The 27,283-nt window shown below is 42.7% G+C and overlaps 2 protein-coding genes; one reads left to right on the top strand and one right to left on the bottom strand.

Moving 5' to 3' along the window:
• Positions 1-300: 300 nt before the first annotated feature.
• GSTUM_00000724001 (uncharacterized protein) lies at positions 301-1,819 on the top strand (the record flags this gene model as incomplete). Its single annotated transcript, XM_002838027.1, has 2 exons — positions 301-1,602; positions 1,637-1,819. 2 exons carry the CDS (start codon positions 301-303, stop codon positions 1,817-1,819), a joined length of 1,485 nt encoding a protein of 494 aa, XP_002838073.1.
• A 50-nt stretch (positions 1,820-1,869) lies between these two features.
• GSTUM_00000725001 (uncharacterized protein) lies at positions 1,870-3,539 on the bottom strand (the record flags this gene model as incomplete). XM_002838028.2 has 4 exons in its annotated part: positions 1,870-2,644; positions 2,698-2,813; positions 2,876-2,980; positions 3,041-3,539. 4 exons carry the CDS (start codon positions 3,537-3,539, stop codon positions 2,042-2,044), a joined length of 1,323 nt encoding a protein of 440 aa, XP_002838074.1. The 3' UTR covers positions 1,870-2,041.
• Positions 3,540-27,283: the final 23,744 nt, after the last annotated feature.

A 27,283-nucleotide genomic window follows, 5' to 3' on the forward strand; every position in this document is an offset into this window, starting at 1 on the left:
ATTATGATTTGATTTTTCTTCTTTCTCCCTTTTGTTTCCACCATCTGCTCACCTCACTCCATTCCTGGACACGAAGTAAAGGTGACGGTAGGGCACTATTCGCCAACCCAATCCCACCATTCATAGCCAACAGGATTGATGATACATGGAGAATCTATTAATCGTTTTCTCTATGGCCAATTCTACCTTCAAGTGTCCCGCTTCTTGCTCCCACAAACGCCCGGCCCGGTCATGATACTCGCCGCAATTCCGAAAATCAGACTGCATTTTCTAGTTTGCACCTCCATCCGGGCCAGGCGAATGTCTACGAAAGCAGAGTGGTGGGCCAGCCCACAAGACTCGAGAAACACCTCCCCGCCCTCTCCACACGATACTACCACTGCCACCACCACTACCACTGCCCCACCGGTAATCCCTCGAAGGATCCACATCCTCGGCAGTGGGAATGTGGGGAGCCTCGTCGCCCACTCGCTGCGCACGCTACCGAATCCTCCGCCAGTAACGCTTCTCTTCCACAAGTTTTCCAAGCTCGAGGACTTTCGGAATAGCGGCAGCAGGATCGAATTACACAGACCGCTGAAAGGAGTTAGCATATCATATGGTTACGAGGCCGAGCTCACGCCGCCACCAGGCGCTGTCGTCGCGGCGAACACACCCTTCGAGGCACTCGTAGACCCTAATACCAGAGCGACACTTCCGATACCACCGCAGAGAAGGATCGCAAACTTGATTATCACCACGAAGGCACACCAGACAATTGCTGCTCTACGACCGATTAGTGAGAGACTAACTAAGGACTCGACAATACTAATACTGCAAAATGGGATGGGAGTGCTGGAGGAGATTAAGGCAGCGATCTTCCCGGACCCTGCCTCACGACCGAATTTCGTACTTGGGATAACCACGCATGGGTTATACCCAGAAGGTCCATTCGCCCTAATGCAGAAAGGCATGGGCACAATATCCCTAGGCTACGTCCAGCGCGACCACCAAGAAGCCCCGGACCTAAAGGGGGGAGTCGCGAGATCCTGGTTCACCTCCTCTCCTCCACCCCCCTCCGAACACCCGGACAAGCCCCCACCACTAACCGCCCTACCGCCATCCTCTGAATACCTACTCTCCACCCTCCTCTCCGCAAAACCTCTCGAAGCCGTCCATCTCTCCATCGCCGAACTCCTCTCGGCTCAATTCGAGAAACTCGCCATAAACGCCGTGATAAACCCACTCACCGTCCTCTTCAACTGCAAGAACGGCGAACTCCTGGAGAACTTCTACATAGTCCAGAACATGCGTCTGATCCTCTGGGAAGTCTCACAGGTCCTCTGTGCACTCCCCGAACTCGCCGCCCTCCCCGGCCGCGACGTCCGCCTCTCGCCCGAGCGCCTGTACGACCTTGTCATTCGCGTCGCCAGACTCACCGCCGGGAATTACTCTAGTATGTTCCAGGATGTGCGAAATGGTAAGCAGACTGAGATCGACTACATTAACGGGTACGTGCTTGACCGAGCGCGCGATCTGGAGTTGGCGTGTACCGTTAATTATATGCTTGTTAATATGGTTAAAGGGAAGGGGAAGATTGTACAGGAGAGGGTGGCGGCGCAGGTTCCGTTTGTTGGATTGGAGGATTGACTATGAGTGTATGCATGTTATACCATTGTATAGTTGGGGGGGGTTCCTTTTGTTTGGTTCGGGCATAAACTTTATCTGCTGTAAATATGTCTATAGGTCTGCGGCGTATATATGTGTATGTATTGACCAATTGTTGGGCGTTGGCTTTCTTCCTTTCCTATGGTCGCTGTTTGGTGGGTTGGGCGGATAGGATAGAGGGTATTATAACATAAACCAAGATTTCATATCATTGTGGTAACATTATAGTATTTATTTATTTATCTATTTACTTGTTTTATTTGTTTTATGGATATTATCGCAACCCGATAATAAAGCAGAATGTAACAATAATGGCACTGGATATAGAATCTCCCAACCCAATGTCCTCCCCTAACAAGGACATCACACGTTATCCAAACCCCTCACTCGTCCCTCACATAACATGACTCCTCCCTCTCCACTTCCCGGTCTCGCCCACCATGTTCGCCCTAACGTCATTGGTCATCCCGAGTATTTGCTCCCAGCGCATCTTAATCACATCCCTTATACTCTGCCTTTGCAGTTTATCAGCCTCCAGCAGGGCACGCTCCCCATCCGCTTCCAAAGAGTCCAGCAAGCCCAGTAGCTTCTCCTCAACCGCATACCTCTCCCTCTCGCCGTCGTCATTCCCCGCAAGAAAATTCTTCCACACCTCCACTTTCCGCCAATTCGAGTCCATTTCCGGGTGCTCTATGAGCATCAGCCTCACCGCGGCCTGGGTTCTGAAACAGAAGGCCTCCTTGTCGAAGGCATAGTTTCCCAAGAAGCCTTCCCGTGATAGCACACGCTTGTGTTCTTCCGATAGGAGGGGGAGGAGGGTGGGTGTAATGGAGACCTCGTCCCATTTATTTTTCTCTAGGGGCAGGTTGAAGCCGTATTCCACGAGGAGGAAGTCGTTGCTGTGAGAACCGTAGGTTACGAAGAGCTGGGTATTCGCTGGGTGGCTGGGTTTGGTAGGGGTCACGGTGAAGCCGGTTGGTGTTAGTTGGACCTTGCACTGTGGTAGGTTAGCTAATGATCTGCCTCCCCAAAGGAGGAGCGGGGGCTTACGCCATCGTCTGAGTGATTGAAGTAGTCAATAAAAGGACACAATGCCATACAATGCTCCCGGGGGAGGTCGTTGTAAGCGGAGTGGGCCGGTTTGTAAAACAGTGTACGAGTATTGACTAAGAGTCGAGAATCAGCATACCGAGTGATTTTCCATGAACAATAAAAGTAAGGCACAAACCGATAATCCAAGCCCACATAAACTCCTGCTTGGTAAATTCGAATCCCTTCTGCACTACCGCTTTGAAGTCTCTCTTGAACTTTCCTCGCTGCTCGTCCAGCAATCCTACGTCCAATTCATTAGCAGCCCCTCCACTCTTCATCAACCTTGGAGGAGAAAGCATACGTTTAGTGCTCGGTGGCAACAAATCGCCCTCTTCCGCCGACCACATCAACGGCATACTCCCTCTAAACTCCTTCGCCTTCGGCCATACATCGATCCACTCCCTCCACATGTTCTCATGACCCTCGGCAATCCTACGGATCTCCCGCGCAATCGCAGTGGCGAACACAGCATGCGAGCTCAAACCGCCATCATCAACCTTCTGCCTCAAAAAAGACCTGAGCCCACAGCCGGGACTGAACCGCTCAATGTTCTCCCTGGTGAGGAGGAGAGCGTTCGGGGTGAAAGCGATTACTTCCCCGAGACTCGTGTCGTTGGTCCTTCCATGGCGGATTGGATCGGGGCCCGCGATTTCGTCGGTCGAGATGATACCAAGACCGGCGGGGGGTAGGTATGCGGGGATTAGTTTTGGGAATTCAATACCGTGTTTGCGGGCCCAGAGGGTGAACAGGGCATGCGTGCCGGTGACGGCGGGTGTGGGAGTTGTTTTGCGGTCGGTCATTTGTTGGTGGGTTGCCAATTATTGGATCAGGGTTGCAAAGAGAGGATGAATATTTCTAACATGTACTTGTAACATACCGAATGCACAAGATGCCAAGAGCGTGGCCTGATGATCTGATATGCCTGATAGTTGACAGGATTAATAATTATATGTTAGGGGTGTAGGACTACCTTGATAAACATTTAGTTATTATATAATAATTATATATGCATATTTTCTACCATTATGATGAAGCCCAATTGTCCTGCCATCATAGCTTACTTCATGTCATCTGTCTTATCTCCTGGTTTCATGAGATCTGACAAAATCTCTCTCATGCATTAGCATGAAAGGTTTAACTCCGTTTGGCTAGATAGTTACATGGTCCATTACGTCAAATGTTTCTCATATACTGAGCAAGCCTCTAAATCTGTGTCCGATCATGATACTAATTATTTCTACTATCAGCTCTTCACATCCACTATTGCATCCGCTATAATGGCACTAATCAAAGGTGTTCGAAAGCCTCTGAATCATGACTCCAATTTTGAAAAATCTACCAAGAGGAGGAAAGAAGAGGATCTTTCACTTGTGGCTACATCAAATTTGATTACAGCTTCATCAGAAACGTTTAGGTCCATGGAGTACTATGAGCATCAAAGCACTTCCTGGGTGCCAGATGAAACAGCATTATCCCCCCTCACCTATTTTGCTCTGTTTTGGGATGATTGGATTATTGACCAATTGGTGTAGGCAACCAATGCTTATGCTGGAAAGAAGCAGCCAAGTAAGCGACAGTGGTCTCATAGCACCAGTAGGGAAGAGCTACAGAGGTTTCTTGGAATGACTCTCATGATGGGAGTGGCTTGCCTACTGAACTGCCAGCAATATTGGACCCATAAAATCTTTCTAGGTCCCGTACTCAGCTAGACTCGATACTTGCAAATAAAGCGGTATTTGCATATTGCCATGCCTGAGGAAACTATCAATCAACAGACAAAGATAACTGAGTGGTGGAAGAAGCAAGAGTCACTTAATATGCATTTGCGGCTTCGGAGTCAAGCTTACCTACTACCAGGTACTAATGTCTCAATTGATGAGATGATGGTACTTTTTGCTGGCCAGAGTCAACATACCATACAGATGCCAAAAAAGCCCATCTCCGTTGACTATAAAGTCTTAGCAATCTGCAGTAGTAGTGGGTAGGTACATGAGACTAAATGTTTGGGAATATTGAAATTGTCCAAATAGGTTCCTAAGTAAAATTACTTTAGAGAGAGTAGCTAATTGGGTATCTGAATAGGTATGCTGTTGATTAGCTCTTGACTTTACATACGAAGTCATTTGCACAGCTTGTTCGACAACCAGACCTCTCACCAATAAGCTCTGCTGTTCTACAGCTTCACAACAGCCTTGCTGTTAGCAGATAGGACTATATTGTATATATGGATAATGGCTTTGCGACCATTTCTCTGTTTCGTCGCCTTAGAGAAAAGAGTATTGGTGTTTGTGGGACTATGAGAATCAATAGTGCTGAGTACAGTCTTGTCTGTAAAGTCTTCATACCCCGGTGATGCAACCACACAACCACAACACCTCTCCATGGAAAATTGAAAAAAAATTCAAACAACTCAATTAAGAAAAGTATATGAATAGAACTAATAAGCCTTAAGAAAATATTATTACCACTTTGTATGACTACCATCTGCATCTAGTACAGCCTGTATTCTCTCAGGCATCCTATCTGTCCACCCATCCAACTTCTCTTAGGAAATTAAATCCCATTCCTCCTTTGCTGCCTGAAATAATTCAGCAGTACTGTGAGGCCTCCTATCCAACCTCAAGAATCGATTTCTGAGGACTCTTTTGAGCAGAGCTCAAGTGTTGTCAATAGGATTGAGATCTGGTGAGTTGGGTGGTTAAGGCAATTTTTGATAACCACAGTCAGACTGCAATTTTCTGTTTTCCTCACCACCATGCCAGGAGGCATTGTTTGCTGCTAGGTAGATGTTGTCAGAAGGTCTATCCAGACCTTCTATAAAAGAGATGAGGTATGGCTGGTGGATTTCAGTTGCATATTGGTGGGAATTGAGGCCAAGTCTGTCTCTTTTGCTGGTCATTTCTTCCTCCTCCCTCTTTCTCACAAGAATTAACTCAGTCCTGCCACCCTTCGTGATTACAGCATAGATGTTAGGAATACCAGAACCCGATACCTAGGAACCACCCTAAGTAGGGTAACCCCACTTGGAATCGGAATCTCTGGTCTCCAACACCCTCCTCCGGCTCCCTTATGGGGCCCACGCGTCATCATATATATCAATCTCAGTTGCGTCCTGTGACTATATTACCACAGAATTGAAGGTATTAGAATAACACCATATACGTCGCCGCCATCCTTCCCACCGGATCCTGTTCACAGGATATATGAGAGGGGATCTTCGGCTAGGTCTGAGAAGTAGAGTGGAGTGATTCCGTTAACTATTCAGAGACTTACTTGGCTTCAAAGATATGACATTTTTGACATAGGCTGTAAGTAACAGGACGATTTTGCACAAAGAGATGGTATCAAATGGTAAAGGATCTCTGCCAGGGACCAATACATTTACATACACCAGAAGAGTCTAGAACTCCAAAAAAAACACACTACCAAAGAAGCCAATGAACTTCACGGAGTGTTGCAACTGGGTTTCGGAACACGTCGTAATCATGGGGTGATTCTCAATACTACAATGGTTACTGAAACCTACAACCCAGAGAGCAACCAAGGATTGCCGACTGAGGGATTAATTACCAATCTGGTGGAATAGCTCCCTGCGAGTTAATAGGAAGTCATCCAGAGAAAATCTATCGGTTGGGTAGGGAGTTACAAAGAATCGGAGTCAGACGACCTACGATGGTTGTAATGACGACCGCCTTTGCAGATATAGCCAAGGATAAAACTGATCATTTTATCAATGGTGAAGACAATTGGAGCCAACTCAGTTTGACTTAAGAACTAAGCCATAAGTCTAAAGACTCTGCTAATCGGGATATTACTATTAGAGACACTACGTTTTCTAAGAAGAAATATCGTAATTACCGAAGAGAGTGTGATGGTTTTCAGGGTCCACAGATGTTCGCACCTTGGAAGAAAACTTGACATTGTGAATTACGATTAAAGAAGTACATAGTTGTATGATAAATAGATGTAGTCTGCGAACACTCAGACGGGGAATATAAATATCGAAGTGCCTCCCAAGCTTTAGACATCATCAAGCAACTGAGAAGAGACCTTAACAATATAATATTGTTTTTACGATTCTACCCTACTTTGCCTACTTTACTTTGCTCCTAGTAGTCATAAACGAAACGAGTCAAGTCTGAGCCTTCCTAGACATTCTCCGTCTACAAAAACGAATCTTGATTGTCTAGACAATCTTGAAGTCTGTCAAGTTGTCTCCGCCTAACAATAGACTCCAATACTAGTCCTCCCAGACTGAAAGCTATTCTTCAAGTGTTTTTCTTCCAGCTTTTCAACAGGTCTAACTCTGACCTTCCTGCCAGTAGGATTTGGATCATAGATACTGGTGGCTTCATCCACAAAAACAACCCAATTCCATGCACACCTCCAATTCCTCCTTCTCCTAGCAAACTCCTTTCTCTTCTCCTTCTGTTCTTTCCTCCAAAAAGGGTTTTTTCTAGGTATCAGAAGCTTAAAAACAGCTTCTAATATGATCTTATCCACAGATGTCTTTCCCAGACCAATATTTGCTTTTTTAGTAATGTCGCGTAATGCTAAATAAGGCTCAGCATCGATAATGGACTCCATTATCTTTCTTTTTTGAGTGGTAATTGTTGTTGGTCTTCCAGATCTGGGGGCATCATGGGTATTTCCATCACTTGATTCATCTCTTTTGACTACTGATTGAACAGTTGCCTTAGAGATACCCATAACCTTATAAATTTTATTATACCCCATATCAGTATGTTTATACAGGGCATAAACTTCCTTATTTTGGTCTTCTCTAGCTCTTCGAGTATGTAGGGGGGGGTCATAGTAGAGGCAGTTGTTATGGGGATGGAGGACAACACCATTATAGTACCAGAGTATGAAGACTTTATGGACACAACTGTACCCACAAGCCTTTAAGTCTAATGAGGGACTTGGTGAATGGAATAGGATCAATGGATGTGTGATAGGCATTCCACCTGTTTTATGCCTGAGATAGATAGACAACAATCTTGTCAGAATGCTTATGACAGTTCACAAGCCACACAAAGTAACACTGGCCAAATGCCGAAAACTATGAACTACCAGCACAAATGCTACTATTGTCCAGAAAGCCTTTGGAAATAAAGAGCGTATGAGCTGCTATATTCCCACTGTGGTTGATGACTATAATCATCATATGAATGGAGATGACCTAGCAGATCAGCACCGTGCAGCTTATACAATACATCAGCGAATACGACTAGAATTGGCTTGCCCTTTTTTTCTTTTAGACCTCTTAGTTACAAATGCCTACCTACCATTCAACATGGACTGGAATAAGAAGTTTAATCAAATGATTGCCTCTATGGAATTGGAGGGTCTGGAGATGCTTTCAAATTCATTAAGCAAATTCTATTCTTCTGAGCTCTTCCGACGCAGTCTATCCTGAGAACTTTACCATACTAGTAGGATACCTCATCAGCAGATTCAACAAAAACGATATTACAAGAAAAAGACCCAGTGATCCTACTTTACAAAATATAGTAACCTGACCTCCAGTATGGACAGTGTGGTAGTAGTAGGCTCGCAACACAGAGAGCATAAGTTGCAGCAACTACCGAAGTGGCGTGAGTGTGTTATCTGCAGATTGAATTTCTGAAGCCTGAGGGGTAAGAGGAATAGTCGCTGAAGGCCTAAACTGACTGATTTTGAGTGTCCGGGATGCTTACCAGCAACTGCGCTTTGTAAAGATGGTTCCTGTTTTACTCAGTGGCATAGCTGACCCCAAGATTGACAGCCTTCTTGGCTGCTCGGACCCACTTCCCACCTGCACAGAGACTGATTAGTGGATTTAGTAGAAAAAGAGTGAAAAGTTCATTATTTAAGTTTGGCTACCCAGGTCGGCAAGTGTCCAGGCAGCTTGGGAGATTATCTATTGTGTAGTTTGAGTTGTGAGATAATGGGATTGCTTTTAGGACAGGCGGTTAGGTATTTGTGTAAATATACAGGTATGTAAATATGGTAGTTTGACCACATGTGGATATGTGAATATATAAATCTACAGATATGTGGGGTTGTAGACATGTGGGTATGGGTCTATTAATATATGGCAATCATGATATAAATCGTGATCTTCAAAAATCTGATATTTCAAGTTAGGCGCTATGTGACTACCTAGTCATAACAGGTTAAATCCCCAGCGCTAATGCATGAGAGAGATTTTGTCAGATCTCATGGAACCAGGAGATAGAAAGTTTTAGTTAATATAATTTAACCATCAAGAAATTTTATTGAATATTCTCTAATTAATTTACCATTTCGCAGAATAGATTGTATTGATGAAATTCTTATTATCTAAATTTCTATTATGGTAAGTATTAGGTACAGTTGACCTAGACATACACAGACCTTCCTGATTTTACAAACTCTTTATTTTGCTATATGCTGAAAAATACAATACCAATACTCTACACTGATCCTGTTCTGAGATATCATAAAGAGACTCCATGGAGTGTTATTACATTTAACTAAACAGATTCTCATACTGGTGTCAAGAGACTAGAGTGGTAACAATAGTAGTAGACCGGAGTCTTTAGGGAAGAGGAGTTGTATAGACTGAGACTGGTCTAGGCCAAGTGAGATTTATTTATAGATAAAGATTTGATTAGAAAGACCCAAAGTATTGCTCGCTTTATTTATGACTACTAAGAGCTAAGTAAAATAGAATAGAATTGTGTGAACAATATTATATTGTTAAGGTCTCTTCTCCATTTGCTTGAAAATGTCTAAAAGCTTGGAAGGCACTTTGATATTTATATTCCGCATTTGAGTGTTTGTGGACTACATCTATTTCTCATACAAATTCGGTACTTCTTTTAATATAACTTGCAAAGTCGGGTATTCTCCTGAAGTGTGAACACTTGGAGACCCTGAGAACCACCACACCCTCTTTGGTAGTTACTATTTTCGCCAATTGGGAATTGTATTTTTTCCAATAGTAATTAATCAATATTCAGAGTCATTAGACTTATGGTCTAATTTTCAAGTTGAACTGTGCGGGTACCAATTGTCTTCCCTATTGATAAAATGATCAGTTTCATCTGCAGGTTGTATTTGTTAGAGTAGTCGAAGATGTAATCTTTCTAAGTTACTGACTTTAAACCTCCATAATTCCTGATCCAACCAACAGATATTCTTTAGATAACATTCTACTAATTGGCAGGAGGCCACTCTACTAGATTGGTATATAATTTCTTAGTCGGCAATACTGTAAAGTTGTATATGCTACCTTGTTAGGTTATCAACTTTGAGGCTCAATATCTCCTGACTCAACCAACAGATTGCTATCTAGTAAGTATCCTCATGTAGAGGAAAAGTACTTCTATACGATAAAATTATAGTCCTACAGTCGGAGGTCTTTTCTTGTCCTGCAGGGAGTCTTGAAGTTAACAGTAGTACTGGTAGAAAATAATCCAATAACAGAAATAACTTTGACGACAACTGGAGTTGAACACGTGACCTCTAGAAAGATATCACGTGATACTTCAATGGAGCAAGTGGTATGGTGTTATTCTGAAAACTTCAATTCAGTAGCACTATAGTCACAGGATGCAATTAAGATAGATATATCTGATGATGTGTGGGACCCATAAGGAGGCTGGAGGGATGTGTTGGAGACCAGAGATTCTGATTCTGAGTAGGGTTACCCTACTTAGGATAGTTTCTAGGTATCAAATCTCGGTACTCCTAATATAGAGTCTACTTAGGAGAGGTAATGTTTGTTAGTTACCTTAGTCGGACATGCTATGACATACTAGAAGTACTTAGGTACTAGTAAGGAGAGGTGATTACTCTACTAGATAGGGTAACCCAAGTAGTTGATTTAGGAGTTACCCTGAATTGTATGATGGTAAGTCCAGGTAGAGCTACTCTACAATGTAGAGTAACTTAGAGGGCTGTTACCCAATCTTTAGACTAGAGTTACCTTATTTTAGGTGATCCATTACCCTTCTCTAAAGCCAAGTTATCCTACCTTGAAAGTAATCTGTTCTGCAGGATTTCAGAGGAAGTTATCATACTAGATTGTTTGTCACATGAAACTACATAGGGTGTTTGAAACTCAGATTATGTCACGAATGTAGCTTGGTAAGGAAAAGGTTTTCACGTGACACATGATTATGAGTCACAGGTATGTTATTGCTTTTCACGTATGACTCATTCAAGTCATATGACTTATTATATTATGATTTGTTAGATTTTGTACAAAGCTTGAGTATGAGTTACAGGATGTATGTTTGGCGAGTGTGCCTTGTAAGTGTGCCTTGCGGGTATACCTTGCATATATGATTTATGTTGAGCATATGACCTCGTTATGAGGTCATGGGTTTTGTGCATGTGACTTATTCAAGTCATATGATTTGGTTATTTTGTTATGATTGGTTTATGAGTTTTTGCACATGATCTTGCTATGAGGTCATGGGTTTTGAGTATGTGACTACTTTAGTCACATGAGTTGTTTGTTATGATTTAGTTTCGCACATATGACCATCTTCAGTCACATGACTTGAGGTGGGAAGAACACTATATAAGGAGGCAGGTATGGCCGAGGAGGATAGGTTTTTCACTCATTATTCTAAGTAATTTTCCTACTTATTACTATAATGAATAGAAAACATCTTTACTCTCTTTATTATTATCACGGCCTTCATTAATATCATGACCTTTATTATTGTTACGCTAAAGGGAATCCTTCATGAAGAAGAGTTAGAGAAAGCTTACGATAGGTATTACTGATAGAAGAAAAAGGTCTTGTACTATCAGTAATGTAGACATAGGCCTAGAGCTATCATAAGACTAGGGAGAAGGAGAAGAGAAGTATCGTTCCCCATCACCAAGAACTAACCATCCGAAGGGAGATTGTTATATTACAAAGCGTCACCTAGGGCAACACCAAACGATACAATACGGCTTTCTTCAACTCGGACAGGGAAGGAGATATTGATATCTATGATCAAAACCTTAATCTAGGGGGATTTAGTGATATCCTAGATCACTTTTCAGTAGAGCCCTAAAGGGCACCAAGTCCAGCAACTCCAGAGAACAAATCACTAGTTGATAGCTTCCCTATTAGAACTCCGCAAATTGAGAGACTGATGGCAACAGCAGCACTAGTGCCATCGACCCGGGCAGCTCCAGCACCAGGTACGAGTATATATAGAATGACTGAAGATCAGTTTCAGGCATTCTTTGCAGCAACATAAAATACAGGATAAGTAAATATCAAAAGGCCGAAAGCAAAAGAACCCAATAAGTATGAAGAAGCCGAGGATAAACTACAAAAATTCCTCACAACGGGAAGGATATTTTACTGTCAAGGGATATGGAGAATGCCACGATGAGATCAAGATTTCCTTTGTAGAGTTTTTGTTAAGAGGACTTACAGAGCAATGGATTATGTCTTTCCAAGATGGAAGAAAACAAAGAAAATAGGTTACATATGTAGAACTCAAGGCAACCCTCTTTAAACAGTTCGGTAACCCCAATGTTAAGAAATCAGCAAGGTGGAAGTTGGAAAAGCTCCAACAAGGAAAAAAGACATTTTTAGCGTACTGGAAGAAATGTTGACAATTGGAATACGAGGCAGAATTTGATGATACCACCCTCTACATCATTCTACTAAGAAACTGTAGTGAATAACTACGGGTAGCATGGCGAATTTCTGACTAGTATTATAAAACTTCAGAATGATTTGTAAGATGGGCAATTGATAAGGAAAGCAAACTAAATATAGTTTGAAACAATTGGGAAAACACCATAGCACACAGAGTAGTCGAGTCATATAGGAATGTGGATAGAACTTTCAGACCACAAGCAACTTGAAGTGAAAGCAGAATATTACCACCAGGGGAACCAATGGAATTGGATAAATCAAGAGCAGGATGAGCTCTGAATCTATCGAAAGAAGAATATGCTAGATGGATGAATAAGAATCTCTGTTTAAGGTGGGAAAAGCAGGACATTAGATAAGTAAATGTTGAAGCCGACCGGATAATGGATACCAAGAGATAAAGGCAGCTGGAAACAAGCGCTGCCAGTTTCAGAAGAAGAGCAACATTTATGAGATAATTGCCGAAGACTGATTGGACGAAAACGATGAGGGTCCCCTTTAAATGGTAGTTTGGGAGACCCAAGATGTGGACCAGGAAAATACATCAAGTTAGCAAACTGCTACATAGCACTACACATATAACGAGGAGAAGGTGATGGAGATCATGTGGTGATCAAGACAAAGATATACAATGAAAATAACTAAGAAACAACAATATATGTAATGCTCAACTCAGGGGCTACCGAAGATTTCATCGACAAAGAAATCTGTAAAAAATACAGCTTGCCTACCAAGAAAGTCAAGAAAGCTAAACAAGTCTACCTAGCGCTATGTGTCCTATAGCCCACATGGTAGCAGTACCTATTAATATTGTTAGCCATAGGGAAATGGCAACCTTCCAGGTAGCAGATCTCAAGAACTATGAGATAGTTCTAGGGATGCCATGGTTGAGAAGATACAACCCGATGATTGATTAGAATGAGAATAAAATGACCTTCACCAGTGAACTATATGCAATACAATGTCTCAAAAGTTGGTCAGTGGTCTACTCAACATCAATTCGAGAAGCAGAAGAAGAATCTTTGCCTGTGAAGTTTGCTGAAATACTGTAAAACAAAAGAGTACAGATGCAAAAACTGGACCAAGGGGTAAAAGTGCCTACCAAGAGTTCAAAGAAAGCAGCAGGACACAACCTGTAGGCCAACGAGAGGACCAGGATACCTGCCAATAAGCAGGCAATAATTGTAGCAAGAATAGCTATTAGACTATCAGATAGCACCTATGGACAGATAGTACTCCCCAGTGGTCCAGCAGTGAAATATCGACTCATGACCAACACTGCGGTAATTGACACTGACTACACAGGTGAAATCAACGTGGTCTTGGCCAACCTTGCTTAAGAGGACTACAAAGTCCAGAAAGGTGATCGAATTGTACAATTAATTAAACAATGAAGATCTATATGAAATAGATCAACTGGAGGAAACCATAAGAGGAAACAAGAGATTAGGAAGCAGAGACCAAACTCAGCTCGATACAACAGAAAGAGTTGAGATCAAAGAGATCACAGCACAGGCCTTCAGAGGGTACTATCGAAGAGGAGACACCACAGGAGTTCTCAAATAGATGTACAAAGATAAAAAAGCAGTCATAGCAAAAATCAACATTAGTATGGAGCTAGCAATTTAAGTTAAGAAGTATTAGAGTAAAAAGGGATAGAAAGAATTGATTCTGGGAGAATATCATCAATTTATAAATCTATTCCAGGAAGAAGAAGCCACTGGGCTACCCCCTAGAAGACTAGGAATCGACCATGAAATTCAACTAAACAAAGATGAAAAAACGGGAAAACTAAAGGAAATTCCCTACAAAAAGCTATACCCACTGGGAGAGGCAGAACTTGAAGAATTCAGAAAATACATCGAATAAAACCTGAACTGAGGAAGGATCAGATACTCCTTTGCATCAGGAGGATCTCCAATACTATTCATCAAGAGGAAAGATGAAAAAATGAGACTCTGAGTGTTGACGATAGAGCCCTCAATTCAGTTACCAAAAAGATCAGTATCTACTATACTTGATTGGAGATGCATTTGACAGATTATGAGGGGCAAGATACTTCATCAAATTGGACATCAAGGATGCATACCACAACATACGGATCAAAGCAGGAGATGAATAGAAAACTACATTCACCTAAAAAGATGGAATATTCGAATACCTGGTTATGCTCTTCGGGTTAACCAATGCACAAGCTTCATTCCAACAATGGATCAACATGATACTAAACAAGTACCTAGATATATATTGTATTATATACCTGGACGATGTACTCATCTATTCAGAAAATATGCAACAATAGTGGAACGAGGTTAGCAACATTATAGCTGCGATATAGGGATCAGGAATGAAGATCAAACTAACACAATGCGAATTCAATAAGGAAGAAACCAAATACCTTGAATTGATCATTAACAGAAGTGGAGTCATGGTCGACCCAGTCAAAATGGCAGCAATATAGGATTGGGTAAAACCTAACAACAAAACAGATGTTCAATCCTTCATGGGATTTTGCAACTTTTATCGAAGGTTCATAGAAGGGTTTAGCAGACTTATAAAACCACTCTATAACCTAACCAAAAATGACAAGAAATGGGAATGGGGAGAGACGGAACAAAAAGCATACGATGCCATTAGGATACACTTGACATTGGTACCAATATTAGTTCATTTCAACCAAAAACCGAAGAACCATGATTGAAACAGATGCCTCCAAATATGTATACTCAGGCATATTTTTACAATAATGCGAAGATGGAAAATAGAGGCCAGTATCTTGTTGGTCAAAGAAAATAACTCCTGCAGAATGCAACTATGATGTTGCAAACAAAGAATTATTGGTGATAGTACAAGCATTGAAGGAATAGAGGAGATTTGTCTTCAACAAAGACCATCCAGTCCAGGTTCTTACCAATCACAAGAATCTAGTCCTATTTATGACCACAAAAGAACTGAATGATTGTCAGATAAGATAGATGGAATAGTCCAGCAAGTACAACTGCAAGATTGAATACCGACCAGGAAAAGAGAGTAGAAAGCTAGGTGCTCTCACAAGGATTGCAAGCGACAAACCACAAACAAAAGAAGATGAAAGGATCAAACAGAAAACACGAACGCTATTACCAAAATCCTACTTTAAGGCAATAGAAGTTATCAAATTTACCTCAGATGAGTAAAAAAGAATCAAGAAAGCAAATGAAGAAAACAAAATGATTCGGGCAATAAGAAAAGTCTTACAGGAAAGGAAGAAGGATATGAAGGGGATTGCTTTTGTTTATACCAATGGCAAGACAAAAAGGTAGGGTATGATGGAAAACAACGAATTCCAGATCAAGAAAAGATATGGACGAGCATCCTATGACAATATCATGACATCCTAATGGCAGGACATGGAGGGACGATGTGGACGACCACGAAAACCACTGAATTCATCATAAGGTTATTCTATTGGCTAGAACTGAATGAAGATGTCAAAAGATATGTCAAAAATTGTGACATACTATACTAATAGATAAAATGGCTAAATATGCACTCTATGGATTACTGAAATCAAATGAAGTTGCTGAATAACCCTGGAAAACTATTACTATGGATTTCATCATGAACCTACCACCATTAGTATCCTAGTTGTGGTAGATTGCCAGACCAAAATGAGTCATTTTAGTCAAGTCAGAAAAAATATAGATAGGAGGAGTTTTATACAAAGCTTCATCTGAGAGGTTTTCAGACTACATGGTCTTCCAAAGAATATCACTACAGATCGAGAAATATTGTTCACATTAGGATTATGGAAAAAAGTAACTGGACAAATGGGGATATAAAATTGGCTAAGTACTGCATTTCACCTGCAAACTGGTGGACAAACAGAATGAGTAAATGCAATACTCGAACAATATTTATGGGCCTACGTCAATTATCAACAGGATGTTGGGTATAAGCTGTTATCAATAGTGGAGTTCATATGCAACAAGGGAAAATAAGAAACAATTGGTACGACAATATTCTTTGCGAATTACAGACAACATCCACAAAGTCAGACCACATATTATATGATTAACAGCATAATACTGGATAATAAAGACATGGGAAAACTACATGAGATATTACAATACAAAATGAGTCTAGCACAGCAACGCCAAAAAGAATAATAGGATAAGTACTGAAGACCAGATCCGAACATACAACTGGGAGATATGATGTGGCTACTACTACGTAATATCTGTACGATGTAACCATCAAAGAAATTTGACTACAAGAAAATCAGACCTTTCCAGATATGGAACCGAGTGGGCAAACAAGCTTTTAAGCTCGACCTTCCCTCCCAACTCAAATACACAACCCATTCCACATCTCACTTCGAGAATTACATAACAATAACAAGTTTTCCTCACAAGCAATTATTCCTCCTCCTCCAATCAAGCATGATGGAGAACCGGAATGCGAACTCGATGAGATAGTCAACTCTTGGTTCTTTCACGGTCACCTCCAATACCAAGCAAAGTGGACTGGATATTGACCCGAACATAATTAAACTTAGTATTATGCATAAAACTTTGATAAGTTACAAGATACTCTCTCAACCTTCCACTAGTGATACCCAGGCAAGTGCAACCCAGGTGAAGATCACATTCAACCAAGACAAAGGTGAGGGAAACACTCTCGTGCCATTGCAAGCACATGAGGGCTGGGGCGATAACCCCTGCCACAATACACTAACAAGTCCCAAATACTTCTTCATATGTCCAACTGACCAAGAAATCAAGGAAAGAGAAAAGCAAGAACAGGATAACCCTATATTATGGACAGTATATTATGATGACGAATGCCAAACATACTTTGGCGACAAAGAAGGCTTAGGATAGTTCCTAAGAGAATACCGAAAATGAGGTCCACACCCGGACCATGGCCTAAAGCACTGGCAACAGTACTTCAAAAATGGATGCAGGATGCAGAGGGCAAAGAAAGTCTCTGCAGGATACAACCCGCAGAAGGATGAAAGAAATAAAGATTTAGAAGAAGAAGACACAAAAAGGTCTTGGACTATGAGGATATGGTCCAGGGAGGGAGGGGTCCTAAACTCCTCTGAGGATAAGGAACTGGGTATCAGGAGCCTACATAGGCAAATTCGTAGACTCTGGGAACAACTTGGCTGGGCCGAGACTATAATTTCGACAAAGGAAAAAACCATAGTGGAGTAAAGATAGCTGAATGACAATTAGTGGAACACGATTGAAAGGGCAAACATCACCTTGGAATCCATCAGGATAATGTGGTAGATGACAGACAATAAGTTCGCTCAGCTTTGGAGGTCCATATAAGCAGCTGGACAGGAACTAGTAAAACTTGCGGAAAAAGCCAGATAGGACTCAGACTTAGGGGAAGAGTAGCTAATGTCATGAATGTGGCTTGGCAAGGAAAAGGTTTTCACGTGACACATTATTATAAGTTACAGGTATGTTATTGTTTTTCACGTATGACTCATTCTAGTCATATGATATGTTACATTATGATTTGTTATATTTCGTACATTACTCGAGTATGAGTTATGGGACGTATGTTTGGTAGTATTCCTTGCAAGTATGCCTTGGGGGTATGCCTTGTATATATGATGTATGTTTAGTACATGACCTTATTGTAAGGTCATGGGTTTCACACATGTGACTCATTCGAGTTATATGATTTGGTAATTGCGTTCCGATTGGTTTATGAGTTTTCACACATGACGTTGCTATAAGGTCTTGGGTTTTGAGAATGTGACCACTTTGGTCACATCAGTTGTTATGATTTGGTTTTACACATATGACCATTTTGGATCACATGACTACACAGGAAGAACACTATATAAGGATGCTGGTACAGCCAAGGATGATAGGTTCTTCATGCATTGATCTAAGTACTTTTCCTTGTCCTTGCCATTACTTCGCCTCAAGCGTTTCTTTCGCACCCATGGTGGGCCTTGATGCCTTGGATTTTGGGGGAGATATCTGAGTTCACTCTGTAGTTCCTGGGATTCTTGGTGTTGAGGTCTGCTGGTATTGTGTGGTGGATTACTGGTTTGCTTCTCGTTTCATTGCCTGCTGGTTATCTCACGATGCTGGCACTTCGAGTACTTCATCACAGTCGCTTATGAGCCCCTTTCCATAAAATGTCTTCGACTTCCTGTCTATAGCCTACTCTCAGGTTTCATGTTCGATTGGGGGGGATAGAACATTGGGTTTGGGAGAATCACCCGTATTGCTCTTTGCATCAGCTCATGGTTGTTAGGTTATAATGGAGTTCTTAGTTCTTGTGATACAAAATGCCCTTGGGTTAGACAGATGACCTTCCCAAGTTCAACTCATCATACTGGCCACATCATTTCTCTGGAGGCAGGGCAGTGCCTGCCCTGCTCCTCCTCATTACGTTACGTTTCGAGAGTGGGAATCTTATAATGTTCTTTATCACTGTTCCCTTGGAAGTTTTATCCTTGCGGCATTTACGGTGGTTCAGTCAGTTGTCTCCTCCTCGCCTCGGTGGAGACGGCTTGGACCCTGAAATATCTTACCCCCTAGTGTGGTGTGTGTTGCTACCTGTGGTGGTATGGGATGATTGGCTACCAGACACTCGCGTTGTCAGTGCATTTGGCTGGTTTAGTTAGGGACTGTAGTTGGCAGCTTTACCCATTGCAAGTGGGGTCTACCTTCCCTTTGTCTGCATCTGTTTGCTCGCCCTCCCCCTTGATGTCTCGTCTGTTGATGGTACCACTTGCCCATCATTTGGTCTGTCACTGTTGCCGGACCTGTGGGGCTGGCTTTGGCTGGCCCTGTCTACTCTTTTCCGGCTTGGTATTCCTTCAGTTCAACTGGATTGGATAGTGTAGCTGGTGCCGGTACCTACAGGTGTTGGTGCTGCCTCCTTTGTAGCTCCCAGCTGTAGCTGGTGGGCCCCCCTTAGCTGCGAGGTGCTGGGGGTTGGGGCTCTGTTAGTGTGGCCAAGACCAGTGGCTGCTTGATGGGGCTAGGTATAGGCTGTCCTGTGGCTATTGAATGGTTGATCTGTCTGAGGGGCTGGGGGGACTGGATGGGCTCTGTGGCGTCTGGCATGTGGGGCTAGGGAGGGGCTGATTAGAGGGGGAGAGGTACCTGTGAGTACCAGTCAGGCCTGCATCAGGTTGGACGAGGTCTAATTAAGAGTTTCCAGCCTGGCCTGGGCTGTTGAGTGAAGCTGCTGAGTGCTGCAAAGCTCCTCGACGGACCGATGGGTAGATGGCCATCTGTGAGGATACTGGGCTGCGACTTCCTGATTGGGCTTGTTTGGGTCTTGCATGGTGGGCTTTTGTGAGGTTTGTTTGGTTTCTTTGGTTTGGCTACGGGTTTGGCAGGAGGAGGCATGGCACCATGGGTTGGAGATAGGCCCTACAGATCTTTCAGGGTCTGTCACTACCTCTATGTATATCCTATATTTGTGTTGTTTTGGTTGGGGGACTGGCTGCAGGTAACGGTCCTCCATACTGGTAAGCTCTTCAGAGGCAACTGGCAAAGTGGGTTCATAGGGCTGATGGCTTAATATGTGAGTGCAAGAGGTTGACATGTTTGTTACCTTCTACCTGCCATTGTGTCGCCTTTAGGTTTAGTTTGTGTATCTGTTTGTTAGATTTCTATAGTGGTGGAGGTTTTACGGGACAGTTTTTAGACTAGGTAGTAGTAATTTTATGTTTATTGGAGGAGGAACCTGGTTGGGTTGGACTTTTGCTCTGCTTCAGCTACGCTAAGTGATGGTTTGCTTGATACCAGAGGGGCTACAGACTTGGACTGGGGTAGGCACAGGGTCGTTTGATGGCCAGGTAATTAGTTCTCATCCGGGCATGACTCGAGGATGGCAGGTGTGGGGCCGTAGACCTAGTTAGCTTAGGATTAGTGGTATAACGGTTAACGGTATCCCTGTGCTAGTGGGGGCTCGTCGTATGCTAGTGTTGGCTGTACGAGTTTAAATACAATTAGATTGAATTCTAAGTACTTTTCCTCCTTCTTTCACCCCGTGTGGGACTTGAAGGTTCGGTGTCGATCCAATCAGAGACCTTACTTACTATCTCAGGATAGGCTTCAAGTCTTGAACTTCGAACACCTTTCGAGGACTTTGTTGTTATACCTCTTCTTCTATTTGCTGGAAGACCTTTCTTCCTTTTACTTATCTTCTCGGTTGTTCACTACAGTCACCTACTCATGGTCGCAATAGGTAAGCATGCCTCTGTCCCCTCCGCGACATCCACTCTACATTTGTCGCTGGTTTTGTCTTGTGCCGTCGCGGAGAACTTCCTCCTGGAGGATGAAGTCTCTTGCCTTCGGCATCACATCTCCATTCTTTCTCAGCGATTTCATTGCCTTGGGAAAGAGATATCTGCCATGTCAGCTACCCTTGAGAATGAACCTGCTATTAATTGTGGTTATCTCATGATATTGGCAGTTGAAGCTCCTACAGCTATCCAGTCTTTACTTGTCCCTTGGTCGCTTTTGTTCCTACAGTGGTCTCGGTTGGGGGGGGGGGGGTGGGCTAGATCCTAAGAGTTCTCAGCGTCTAGCGGAGGAGCTCCCTCTGGGGCATATTGTACCACCAGTTATCCTGACCCCTCCTGCAGCTTTGGTTGTTGGTAGTAGTGTGGGTGGACCGGTTCCTCATTCTTCAGGGCTGGTTGAGGCGCTTACTCCAGGTGTGGGTGGGGTGGATCTTGGTGTCCTGACACCAGCTACAGTAGTATTACCCCCTTTGGGGGGTACGTGCCTGAGTCCTCTGCGGCTGAGACTGTGGCTCATCGGGGTAATGCCTCTAGTGGCGTCCCCCCTGTGGCGGTAGGTTGTGATGAGGGTGGCCCATTTACTCCTGTTACTAGACCTGTACCTGGAGCTGGGAAGAGGAAGAGAAACAAGAAGCGTCGGGTCAAACAAGACCAGACCTCACGTGAGCCACTTGTCCCTGATTTGGAAGGATCATCCCCTTCGCTGGTTTGCAGTAGCGAATTGGCTACTACAGAATCTGCAGTAGGTTCGCCGCCTCCAGAGAAAACTGGGGAGTTGGAGGAGGAGCTGAATACCAGGGGATGTTCGGCCAAGTGCCGACGGCTTGGGGACTATCGTGTTCTGGCTACTTTCTTCGAGGTTTTTGGGCTGTGCCGCCAGTGTGGTGCCCCTCTGATTCACCACAATGGGTAGCACCTCCTTGGCTAGTGAGCCTTCGCCCTTTAAGTCGTCTTTCTCTTAGGTCAACACCCTTAGGTGTTGGGTGTTTCTTTTACTTGGCAATGGGGACAGGTACCGGGGTAGTCAGCAGGGTGTTCTGGGATCATTAACTGGGGCCGCTTAGGTGGGTTTCTATTGTAGAGGAGGTTTTTAGGGGGTCACATTCAGGTGGCGGTAGTGGAACTTTTGTATTTTGTATAAGTAACTTGGCTGGCAGGTAAGCTGGGCTGTGGAGGACCTTTCTTTACTGTTGATGGCTTTATACTTAGCGTTCATATTGTGGCATGGCATGGGCATGTTTGAGGTATGGGGTTGGAGATTTAGTTAGTTCGTAGTTAGTAGTATCTGGGATGTGACAACCTGGAGGCTAGGCCCTGGGGCTTGTCGTATACCAGTATTGGCGGTACGAGTTTAAAGAATATTAGATTGAATTCTAATTACTTTTCCTCATTCTTGCTGTCGCTTCGCCCTGAGTATTTCCTTTGCCCCTATGGTGGGCCTGGATGCCTTGGATTCTGGGGAAGATATCTGAGTACGCTCACTAGTTCCTGAGGTTCTTAGTGTTGAGGTCGGTTGGCATTACATGGCGGATTACTTGGTTGTTTCTCGTTTCATTGCCTTAAAGTTTCTCACGATGCCGTCACTTCGAGCACTTTATCACGGTCACTTACGAGCCTCTTTCGTTAAAACGTTTTCCGCTTCCTGTATATCATCTACTCGCAGGTTTCGTGTTCGATTAGAGCTGATAGAACATTTTGTTTGGGGTAATCACCTCTGTGTCGTTCTTTGCACCAGCTCATCGTTGCTGGGTTTTAATGGAGTTCTTAGTTCTTGCAATACAAAATACCCTTGGAATAGACTGATGTCCTTCCCAAGTTTAACTCATCGTACTGGCCGCATTATTCTTCAGGTGGCAGGGTGGTACCTGCCAAGCCCCTCCCCGTTACGTTTTCATTTCTACAGTTGGAATCTTACGATGTTGTTTATCACCACTCTCTTGGAGTTTTCTTCATTGTGGCATTTAGATTGGTTTAGTCAGGTATCTTCTCTTTGCTTTGGTGGGGATAGCTTTGACTCTGAAAATTCTTACCCCCTGGTGTGGTTTTCATTACTGCCTGGAATGGTGTAGGACGATTGGCTGCTAGACACTTACCTGGTCTGTGTGTTTGGCTGGTTCGGTTCAGGGTTGTAGTTGGCAGCTTTACCCATTGTATGTGGGGCCTACCTTCGGTTTGTCTGCTTCTGTTCTCTCACCCTCTCCCTTCATGTCGCGTTAGTTGTGGGTGCCTCTTGTTCATTGTTTGGTCTGTGCTTGTTGCCAGACCTCTGGAGCTAGCTTTGCCTAGCTCTGCCTAATGTTTCCTGACTTGGTTAGACTTTGGTCTGGCTTGATTGGACGGTGATGCTGGTGCTAGTACCTTTGGGTATTGGTACTGCCTCTTTTGTAGCTCTCGGCTGTCGCTGGTGGGCCCCCCTCAGGTACATGATGTCAGGGGTTAGGGCTCTATTAGTGTGGCTAAGACCAGTGGCTTCCTGACGGGGCTAGATATGGACTGTCGTGTGGCTGTCAGATGGTTAATCTGTCTGAGGGGCTGGAGGTGCTGGATGGGCTCTATGTCATCTGGCATGTAGGGCTTGGGGGGGCTGATTGGGGGGGGAGAGGCACCTGTGAGTACCAGTCAGGCCTGTGTCAGGTTGGGCGAGGTTTAATTAAGTGTTTCTAGTTCGGCTTGGGCTGTTGAGCAAAGCTGCTGAGTTCTGTAAGGCTCTCTGACAGACCGGCTGGCTGATGACTACCAGTGCGAATAGTGGGTTGCGACCACCTGGTTGGGCTTGTTTGGGCCTTGTGTGCTGGGCTTTGTGGGGTTTGTTTTGTTTCTTTAGTTTAGTTATGGGTTTAGCAGGAGGAGGCATGGCACCACGGGTGGGAGATAGGCCCCACTGACCTTCTTAGTTTGTTAATTCCTCTATGTATTTCCTATGTTTGTATTATTTAGGGGACACACAGCGGGTACAGGTCCTCCTAATCGGTATGCTCTTCGGAGGCAACTGGCAAAGTGAGTTTATATGGTTGATGGCCTGGTATCCGTGTGCGAGAAGTTGACATGTTGGTTGCCTCTTCCCTGCTATTGTGTCGCCTGCAGGTTTAGTTTGTGGGTTTTTATTGGCTTTCAACTCTGGTAGAGGTTTTGCAGGACGGTTTTCAGATTGGGAGGTACTGGTTTTATGTTTGTTGGATGAGGAACCTGGTCAGATTGGTCTTTTACTCAGCTTTGGCTACACTTAGTGCTGGTTGGCTTCATACTAGACGAGCTATGGACTTGGACCAAGGCGAGCGCTTAGTTGTTTAATGGTCTTGTAATTAGTTCTCGTGCAGGCATGACTCGGCGATGGCAGGTACGGGGCTGTTGACTTGGTTACCTTAGGATTTGTGGTATACCGGTTAGCGGTATCCCTGTGCCAGTGGGGGCTCGTCATATGCCAATGTTGCTGATATGAGATTAAATAATCTTAGATTGAATTCTAAGTACTTTTCCTACGTATTACTATAACGAATATAAAATACCTTTACAGTCTTTATCATTATCATAACCTTTATTATTGTTATACTAAAGGGAACTCTTCACGAAGAATTGTTAGAAAAAGTTTATGATAGGTGTTTCCGATCGAAGATAAAAGTCTTATACTATTCGTAATGTAGGCGTAGACCTAGAGCTATCATAAGACTAGGGAGAGGGAGAGGAGCAGCATCGTTCCCCATCGCCAAGAGCTAACCATCCGAAGTGAGATTGTTACAGCTTGTATAAATCACTTTTGCACAACTAGTTAAGATCTGAAAAAGCTGTAACTTAGAAGGGTGGTGGATAACACCCACCTCCAGTCACATTATATGTCCCTAGTGTTATAAGCTACAGCCTAAAGAGTTGCTATAAGTCTATTGAAGGTTTATAAGTAGAGATGTTTCAGTAAATCTGTATATTCTCATGCTATCGGAGGCTGTTGGTAGGATATATGTGCAGGAAGAGGGGAACCTAGAGAAATGCCTCCAGGTTGCTTGATATAAAATGGACTAGAAATGATAAGGTTATACCACCTTGAAGTTAGAAGTAGTATGTGAGGTTACAGGAGGCTTGTAGGCGAGGTAACTGAAGTCCATTGCCCCGAAAGTGTAATAATATGGGAGAATTATTAATGACTCTAAGAGAGTATTCTGAGGTCACAACAAGACCTACTTTTATGAGGGCTTATTGTAGGTAGTGCCTATTGGTAGTCAGTCTCTAAAGGTATTTATTGTCGAAGCTACATGACTATCATCTGAAATGATATGGGATAGAGTTGGACTGAATAGATATTCAGGGGTTGCAGATACATGTAGCAGACTAAGTGTATATGGATAGAAAGTGTAACGGGGATGGCAGGGACAAGGAGTAGCCAAAGAGTATCCGCGTGACAGGGTAAGAGCTGGAGAGGGAGGTGAGGGTTGAGGTAGAAGTAGAGGTAGGGGTAGAGATAAGAGTAGAGGAAGGAGCAGAGACAGGATCAGAGGTAGGAGCAGAGACAGGAGTAGAGGCTGGGGTAGAGACCGGAGCAGAGGCAGGGGCAGAGGAGGAGTAGAGGTAGGAGACAGGAGCAAGACTGAAGAGGAGATATTTTTGTATTGCTAGAATATAAAAGATACAGACTAAGGAGAGAAAAGGGAAAATACAAGAAGAGGCGCCTCAGCATCCTTTTAAGCAAAAACAGAACTTCCCAAGAGCACAAATGTGTTGACAAAGAAAAACATGTCATGACTTCTGGAACCCTATTTTTTTAGCTCATTACTATTTTGCCCTAACCTAATCCCAACATTTTTCAATCTACTAAGAACACCACAAAATCTAAGACCTCTCTATTTACCTCAGGCTATATAGATGCTAAACTGTAACAGAAAGTTCTATACTTCATATAGTATCTGCTCAAACATGTTAGCTTACCACTGACATGTCTATAACATGAAGTGTTTTTACTCCTGTGATTTAATTAAGGATGTATAAGCGTAAATGGTTCTCTTAGATCGATGTTGGAAAATTACAGAGTGGTCTAGTTTGTGAACAAGGATCTTTGGTCTGATCCAGAGAGGTTAGTTAGACAGCCAACTGGAGTTGAATGCTTATAAATACAAAATAGTGATGTGAAGCTTTTTTTTGTATTTCATGATACAAAGTTTTATTTATGATTAAAGTAATGTATTTGCAAGGTGCTAATCACATTATTGGTAATAGGTAAGATAGTTGGCAGGTCATATACTCTACCAGAGAAGAGGCGAGAGCTGAGAAGTAGAGAATGCTTTGAAGGTGAACTGAGAAAACAAAGTAGTAACTGTGCAACTAAGTATATTGAAATACTATCTGTTGAAGTCTACCTCTTTTATCGTCGAACCAGGTGGTCTTTAAATATACAAATCTGTTCCTATCTAGTATGAACGAAGCTAATTAAAGGTATCAAGTGATACACTTTAGCAAAATCATTGAAATATCAAAACTATACTTAAAACAAAACATAAAACAAAACTAAGTATCAAATAATACTTAAAACAAATGAAGTATCAAAGTGATACTTAAAACAAAACATAAAACAAAGCTCAGTATCAAAGCCATACTTAAAACAAAATATGGGTGCATTTCAGCGAAAAGTACCAAGATTGCCAACAACTACAAAACAAGTTGAATGGCTCTCAGTATTTGCTACAAGGTAGAGTACCCCCTGGACCTCTTGAAATATATTTAATTTTAAAATTGAACCAACAGTCCACTTGTAATGATTATTTTGAAAATTTGTCATAAAATACTTTTTTACATAGAAATATAGCCCACTCCTGAATGCACATGTGTCTAAATTTTCAAATATTTTCAGGAGTAGAATCTATAGTTATTTTAAGGTTTATTGAAATGTCTCCACTTTCTTAAAAAGTAACAGACATAATTAACCTGTACCAAGAAGACCAAATGCAACAAAAGTAAAAATAAGGGTATAGGTAAAACTTCTCATATGAATTATAAGAGTGAGATTTGATGAAATAGAGTGCAATTATCTCCTAGTTAGGTTAGAGAGAAGGTTACTGTAAGATAGCTGATAGATAAGTCTATTTGAAAGAAAATCTTAATACTTTTACTTCCTTACTGACCACAAACCTCTTCTTATATTATAATTTCTAGTTTATAAAGATTCTTTTTGATCTAATTAGTTTGAAAATAACTATGGATAGGGATTCTAGTTCTTGCTCTTCTGAGAGTTATGCTGATAGCTCAGACTCGGGGTCTGATAGTAGTACAATTGATAATTAAAGTTTATCTGGTGCCGGTAAGTCTTAATTGTAATTGCTTTAAATTTAACGTGTTAATAGTAAGAGAATAAACTTGACAAGATATTGAGGATGATGAACTAGCTGAGATGCCTACCCAGCGCTTGAAAACACTTCTTCATGCCTGTTCTTGCTCACAAAAGTGTGTTCAGAAAGCAGATCCTGAAACATGGATAAAATGGCTTACCTATCATGATGGACTGTCAAGAAAAGAGAAAAAGGTAATGATAACATACCCTCTACCACCCCAGTCATCAAATAACAAAACACTGTTAAAGCAGTGGGAAGCACAACATAAGAATTATCGCGTGCGTAAGCAGGAATATAGAAAGATTAAATACCTCCTTCTCTTTG

This window comes from Tuber melanosporum (genome assembly GCF_000151645.1).
Source record: "Tuber melanosporum whole genome shotgun sequence assembly, scaffold_214, strain Mel28".
NCBI lineage: Eukaryota > Fungi > Ascomycota > Pezizomycetes > Pezizales > Tuberaceae > Tuber > Tuber melanosporum.